Genomic DNA, 8,061 nt, shown 5'->3' with positions numbered 1-8,061 from the left:
TAAAAAAAAAAAGTATTAAATTTGACACCAGAAAATAATAGAAGGGACTAAAAAAGAGGACTCCCGTGCAAGCCAAATATATCAAATCAAAAAAATGTTCATAAAATCGTGACATTCTGCAAAATTTTAGATATATTAATCTATAGATATCATAATAACAAGACTTCCACAATTATACCCATAATTATAATTAAAAAATAATATTAGGAAAAAATAGAGAAAAAAATTCATAAATATAAAACTCAAGACATGACAGAAGGGGATCCCTGTCCGAACAGCTGACTTGATGCCTCTTACTTTTCTCACAGCTAACAACCTAACGGATGAAGTCTTACCAGACACCTGCTCATTATCCCCACCACCATCATCATAACAAACACGATGAACGGATTTGAAAAATCTTTCTTTCTTTCTTTCTTTCTTTATCATTATTTTTTTTTTTTTGGGCCTTTCAAATTAAAATTACACTTTTCTTTGGTTACATAAATAGAGCATGAATTCTGAACCATTACTCATACCCCAATCTCCCATAAACACTTGAGGCAATTCATGAGGCTAATTTGCATGTTTCTATCATAGTCAAAGCACATACATCAAATCATGTGTATAGGGATTAGTGGCCGTCAAAGAGATACCTGGAAGCACAAGCAGTACCCACTGGCAAGTGCAAGATCAATCATTGGCCACCACCAGCACAACACAAGCCTATTAGATCCATCAATGTTGCATATAACAAATCCAGAGATAAGTGGCCCAGGAATTTCCTGTGTTCAGATGCACCATCAGCGATGTCAATGTGAAGCTTTCGCTCCTCTGCAAAACTGTCCTCCATGACCAACCACCATGATATACAGCCATAGATATCCTCTGGATCTACATGCGCAACCAGGCTTAATGTTTCACCCTGAGCCAGCTCAAAAGACAAGCATAAGAAGTCACGATTTGCTTTTATTCCAACCATCAGAGCTTCCTGATAGAGCCAGTTAATAATCTGGCTAGCAACCTGTACATTTCAAATTACTACAAGTTGAAGGCAATGCTATGTGTGGGAGAACTGCAAATAAAATCCTCCACTTTCTAAATTGAAAACGTATAGCAATGACCACACAAAAAGTGAATCCCTGACGAATACCTGCTGCAAAATAATCACAGGAAGATCAGCCAAGTTGCAGTCATATTTGTTCATTGAATGAATTTCCTCAGACTTTCCCTTGAACAAGCCTACAAATTTAGGAGCACCTTCTCCTTCTACATTAATGCAATCATCATTTACAACCACCTTAGTCCAAAAATGAGACTTAACAGCATTTTTCTCGTATGAAATATTAGATGTTTTTGTTTGGCTGCCCATGCGGAGAATAGATTGAGGAACCTTCATTGAAAGTGTCCAGGATGATGTCCGAGAATGCCACGTGGGATTTGTAATCAGTTGGAGATATGGCACCTTGCAAATCTGCAGATTTTAAAGGCTTTAGCAAAAACCAAAACAAACTCTAGTTTGCACAAAGCACAAGTCAGTTAACCAAGCAATACCACATTTTCCAGCTCAGCAAGGACTTTACTTGAAAAGATCCTATGAGACAAAGACATAGAAAAATGACCCAGAAGACCTGATCCATCCTTTGCTGGCACTCCAGAAACCCAGGTACCAGAAGAAATTGGTTTTCCAATACCTTTCCCAAATATATGTTCATGGAAGATCTGTTGAAGATAAATTTCATAGCTCAGAGAACTAGGAAACTGCCACTTTTTCTTCTTATCAATGCTATGTTTGGCATCTTGCAACTTCACCCCATCCAATGAGTCTGAAGGCAGAATTGCTATTCCTACATTATCAGTGACTGCGCCTTCAACTTTATGATCATCTTGACCAGATGGCACTAGGGATAAGAACACAAAGGTTCCTTGACCTAAGCTCAACTGTAAATAATTTTCACGTATTCCAGTCACACTGACTCCAGTTGATGAGTTAAATGCTTCACGATTCACCAGATCAAACACCTGGATGCAGAAATACAGAAGCAATGAGCCATCATACCAATTTCCAAAGTATGGGGAATAAAATACATGGCAAAGCAACAATTGCAACAATAAGTAATAATACAATGATATACCTACCTGCTCATTAAAAATTGCTAGATGTGCTTCACGGAGTAGTGAATGTGACTTCTTCACACAATCTTCATCACTTAAAGACTCTTCACCACTTTTTCCCAAGTGAGACTCACTAGAAAAGTTGAATTTATTTATATTGGATTTTCTCAGGATATCGTCTGATTGCACACCAAGAAAACCAAATTGCAGTGAGTGGCATGAATTTGGAGATGAACTAATTGCCAGCATACCAGCCGCATCATGATCAACACGAACAGTGGACAAAGGAGATAACCGATTTATAGCTCCTGGGTCATATGAGTTGTCAAAGAGATCAAAGGTGAAACCTTCATTTCCTGGAGCAATAGATGCCACACGCTGCCGTTTAATTTTCCAATTTTGCTGCAACCTATCAGCTCATCAGGACATGCGATAACGTTCAGCATAAGCTAGAAAGAAAGCATTCTTGATGCAATGAGTTTGCTTGACTCACTCACAAAACATCTCATGTTTTTGGAGTTATTCAAGAGCCAGTTTATGAAGGCAGTGAAAGAGTATTTAAAATAAAATATAAAACATCTTTTTCAAATTTCTTGCCCAAACTTACAGAAATAAGTGGATTGTAAAAAGTAAGAGAAGAAATTCACCTGATTAGAGCACCATAAAACCTTGCCTCCCTAGCAACCTGCTGTTCAAAAGCTTTCGCAGATTGCTTGAAATATTTACCAACATGCTGTAATGAGAATGATAATTAAACTAAGTTTCACAATCTTATTGCATGCCCAGTAAAGCTAATCTCCTATGATGATAGCAGGCAAGTCCAAATAAGACTTCAATATCAAATATAAAACCCATAGCAAGTTGGCCTATTCACAAACTGTAGTCAATGAGATTCATTCCTCAAATTCTGTGCAATACACAAGGGTCTAACTAGTGACATATATAATTCAACTGGAAATAAACTAGTACTAAAGGACGACAATAGATGGAAAGAATATTTACTCGGTAGCATTGTAGTTTGGTGGCTGCAGAGACAGCAAGATCAGACAAAACTTCATTTGGCAATGGTTTTGGCCTTGTCATGCTCGCCACAGTTACTGCATCATTTGCTTCCACCTAAATACAATGATTTGAACAAAATATCATATTTATCTTAGTCTGCAGCACATAGCTTTAAATACAATAAGCAGAGTTTGAAATTTCTCAAATGAAAAATTTCCAAACCAATTGGAAAAACTTGATTATACATCAAATTCTTTATTAGAATAAACTTGAGGTAGGGGATGGCGTAATGATCTAATTATTGCTAGTTCTCATGGTATTGTATGTTCACATTCACTTACCTACCTCAATTATAGAAATTATTGTACATTCCTCAAATCCATCAAATAGAAAGAACCAAAAGTTTTCTTTTAATACATACTACAAAAGCAACATTCACTTAAAGATCCTTTCAAGGAACCATATAGCTTAGAATGCAATCTCAGATATCCCGTTAACTAATGCAAATATATATCTGGAGAACAGAGATTTTTTCTTTTTCTTTTTCATCAAAATTTCTGCGAAGTTTATAAAGCACCATGTTACTGAAAATTGACATTAAATAAGAAGTATGTAGTACACACAGTGTTGATGAGATCTATAATGACAGAGAGCTCCTGATGAGCTAACTGCAAATTCTCCACCATATTCTGCCATTGCCATGGTGTTGAGGCCTCCTTTGAGGTTCTCTTCTGTTTCTTCTTTTTTCGTCTTTTTCAATAGCCCAAGCAAAGTCAATACGCCTAATTAGTGATAACCGCTTCTCATCGTAATCCAAATCTCTGCATAACAAACGAAATTTAGCAAGGACTCACTGGAACCAAAAAGAAAAAAGAAAAAGAAAAAGCTAAAAAAAAAACAGAGACAAAAAGTTGTTAGGGTCATTGTTCACTAGTTATCTATCTCCGTTTTGGAAATCACATTACAATCGTCACATCTATAAATAAGCTATGTCAATATGCAGTTACTGCAATCAAATACTAATAACAGTCACAACAACTCAATGAGTAGAAACTATCCCATGTAAGAATATTACTTGCAGTGAATCTACAGAATAGGAATGTCGATAGCATCACGGGAAGATGCAGAATTCATCAGTTTTTTCAGGTACAAGATAAAATTGATGGTTAACGAAGCATGATTCTCCTATTGGACTCCATTTATAACTAGGGCAAGTACCAATGGAGTTTCCCACATTTCTTTAGAAGATTAAACGAAATGTAAGAGAAGGAAAAACAAGTAAAAAAGAAACATACGAAGGGAATCGTTCGACTCCATTCTCTTCAATGACATCCAAGCGCTTGATGGGAAGCTTATCGAGGGAGACCTGTATATTTTCCTCCATTTTCTCTGAGTTTTGAATGATTTTCCTGGAAAATTTTAAGAACCCTATTACCAAGCTGGGAGGAAAGTTTCAGAAGGAGCGAGAAAGTGGGTCAATTGCCAAAATTACAATTCAAAGTCAAATTCACATTCAGGTCGGAAGGTCAGGAAAAGTTTTGTTTTTCGCCCAAAAACAACCTCTTAATCGTTTGGTTATTAGTAGGGGCATCTAACTTGAAGCAGTCATATCAGTCATATTGTCTTGATCATATTAAAATAAGTCTTGTTCCAATCTAAAAATAATCAAGACAAGATTTTATGGGGATAAAACAGGAAAGAATTTAGGACGAGATATGGAATTACTATCGAGACGTCCTATCCCGTCTCAAGTATTATATATATATTATTTTTTACTTCAAATATATTAATTATATTAATATAATTTATATTTATATTAATTATATCAATTATAATTTTAATATTTGTAATTCTTATTTAAAACTAAAATTTTTTATATTAATAATTTTAATGACATTGAGTAAACATGGTAATATCTTTCTTTATAATATATTAATTATATTAATATAATTTACTTCTTATATCTATCTATTTAATAACTTTTATTTATAATATATTTATTGCTTATTTTTAAAAAAATAATTAGCTTAATACATTTTCACTAAAGTAGAAGAACAATAATTTGATATTGTGTTTAACTTGCCTATTGTCACTACTCTTATAGCCTAAAGATCACTTATATTTGCTATTACAATATGTAGTTGCGATTAATGTAATTTAATAATTGACTTTAAATTGTTGTGATTTATGTACTTGTTTTGTTTTGATTTTAAACTTAATAAATTATATGATTTAAAAGTTTAATGAACATTATTATTTAGATCTTTCTCTTATATTATTTAATTTATTGGGACAACGGGACATCCTGATCTTATTTCGATCCCATCCCAACTCTAACGAGACGGGATGACTTTTAGGACGGGACGCAACATGAGACCAAAATTCATATCGATCTTTTTTTAAGGACGGGACACGGGACCCATGAACATGCCTAGTTATTAGAAAGAATTATGTTGAAATTTCATATAAAAAAATAATTATTATAAAATTAATAATAATTGAACTAAAATAATTGTGGTAATTAATTTCTTTTTTTATGGAACTTATAAATAATTTTTCCATTAATTATTACGCAAAACACTAACATTCTTTAAGTAAACAAAGGTACCACAGTACCATGAGCTTGTTTTAATAACTATAACTTTCTTCATCTGTCTAAACTTATCTAAAGTTAGTTAACATTAAAGGTTAAAACAAAAAACAAAAAGAAGAAAATAAAAGGTATAAAAGTACTCATGAACTTTTTTTTTTTTCAAAAAATTTTAACATTCTTAAATCAACAATAATACATGACTATCCATTAACTTTATAAAACAGCTCAACATTCTTTAATCTATTAACAATCAAACATCAAGTTATTTTAATTAATTGGGAGAGATTAAAGCTGATAATTTAAACCAAGTCTAACAAATTAGCCTGTAAAAGTCTGAAAAATCTTAGAATTACATTTGAGAGTTTAGACAATTTTCTTTATTTTGTACTTATTCAAATCACCCAAATAAATTGAAGAAATCGGCCAAGCTCAACCCGATCTTAGCCAAAATACTTGAATTCTTTTTTATTATTAATAACATAAAATTAGAATTAAATAAAAATTGAAAATCTTAATTTTTAAGATAAAAATTAAAATTGATTAAAAATAATATAATATAATATTCAATAATTTGGATATTTTGGCTAGCCTGAAAGCCCAACGAGTTAAGGCCGAGCTTTTCTATATAGCCTATTTTATAAATTTAATAGATACCTATACATCATTATTAACTTAAGGACACCAAAAGCTCTTGGAAAAAAAAAGTTTAGGGAGAATTATATTGAAATCCCATATAAAGAAATTAATTACTTCAAGATTCATTGACAATTAAACTAAACTACATTGACAATTGGTTGTATTATCAATACAGTTTAGTGCAATTATCAATGAATCTTGTAATAATTAACTTCCTTGTATGGGACCTAGTTGTAATTCTTCTAAAAATTTATGAGTATTTTTTGCACCTTATATTTGCTTCTTCTTTTTTTTTAATCAAGATAGAAAAGGTTGCACTCATTAAAACAGAAGTTAAAGGACAAATTTGCCCAAGAAATTTTCTACCTAATACAACTGGTATTTTTAACTTTCAATTGGTGCAATCCCACCTTAGAAGTTTAAAAAATGGTACAATGTCATCTTGCATTAATATTAACCTTTATTTTGAAGTGTTAAAGGGTAATTATGCCCCAAAAATTTGTCTGAAAGAGTAATTGATATCCTAAACTTTTGATTTGTACAATGTTTTTGGGTTATTAACTTTCAAATCAAAAGAAGGATCTAACACAACTTGTAATAGCCTGAAATTAAAAGGATATTTTAGATTGAATTATATTAAAGGCATCTAAGTCATCTAGGGTAGTTTATTTTGTCCATAGGCAAGTACAAACAAGTCTATATTTAAGTCTATGCAAGTTGAGAAATAGTCATGGGCATAAAAAAGGCTAGTATAGACTTCAAGATAAAGTCTGTAGAGTGCTCAACATAGAGTTGATTTTGCTTCATAAAAATATCAAGTAAGACCTTTTGAATATTGATAATCCAAAAACATTATGCTAATATTAAGTTTAAGGGCTAACGTTTATTTTTACCCTTGAACCTTTTTCAATGAGTGTTGGGCACCCTATATTAATAAGTGGGAGAAAATTAATGATCAAATTAACAGATATTTAAAATTGAAGTGTCACTTGCTCTACCTTGCAACTAGACAAAAAATATATTAATTATAGTATCTCTAGAGCAATTCATACTCATCGAGATGAATGAATTATTAACTTTAGAGGTTCATTCCCTCTATTTTGATACAAACAAAGTTGCAAACTTTTTAAATATTGCATCCTACGTTTTCAATTTGGAAATTTTTGGTGTTTTTAAGGGTATTTTAGTCAAATTAAGTGGATTTTAATATTTTAAGGAGTGTCACACCTAGAAAATGCGACGCAGATAGCGTGCGAGTGGAGGTTCCAGCCTTCGAAAAGAAGACCAAAGAAATGAGAGTCGCCACCAAAATTTTGAGGAAAATCTTGGAAAACCGTTTAAAGATGGATAAGGATGGTCTGCGAAAATAGAAACTAGGTTCGGGAGTTAATTGAGTGTGGAAAAAGTGTTAGGTACCCTATATCACCCGTTCGTCAGAACAGTTACCTGAAGTTTATTGTGCTCTATCAATATAATTTTATAATTATTTTAACTATCTCCTTTTATATTCATGTGTTTTAAAAAAATGATAAAGAATTAAGTGAGAAATATTTATTTATTTATTTATTTATGAATGAGGACTTGACTCAGAATCTGACTCTGAGGCCTATGTATCCTATAATGGGGATCAAAGTTCATGTAGTTCGGACTTAGAATATTGTTGGTGAAAATATTTTTTGAAGAGAAATTAATTAGAAATAATTCACCATTTTGCAAATAAAATAATTTTTGAAATT

General features: G+C 32.2%; 1 protein-coding gene across 1 annotated transcript; it reads right to left on the bottom strand.

Moving 5' to 3' along the window:
- Positions 1–399: 399 nt before the first annotated feature.
- Positions 400–4,627, bottom strand: LOC129309159 (mediator of RNA polymerase II transcription subunit 17). The gene is given in 9 exon segments (XM_054950561.1): positions 400–1,003; positions 1,133–1,453; positions 1,534–2,001; positions 2,119–2,503; positions 2,742–2,827; positions 3,097–3,210; positions 3,720–3,844; positions 3,847–3,917; positions 4,392–4,627. Coding segments are annotated over 9 exon segments (1,986 nt in total). The 5' UTR covers positions 4,481–4,627; the 3' UTR covers positions 400–676.
- Between the last annotated feature and the right edge of the window lie 3,434 nt (positions 4,628–8,061).

The sequence above is a fragment of the Prosopis cineraria genome, unplaced genomic scaffold, assembly GCF_029017545.1.
Source record: "Prosopis cineraria cultivar Desert tree isolate PC_DT_omini unplaced genomic scaffold, ASM2901754v1 PC4, whole genome shotgun sequence".
Taxonomy (NCBI): Eukaryota; Viridiplantae; Streptophyta; class Magnoliopsida; order Fabales; family Fabaceae; genus Prosopis; species Prosopis cineraria.
Note: the sequence above shows the minus strand (reverse complement) of the source record. Positions and strands in the feature narration are given on the sequence as shown.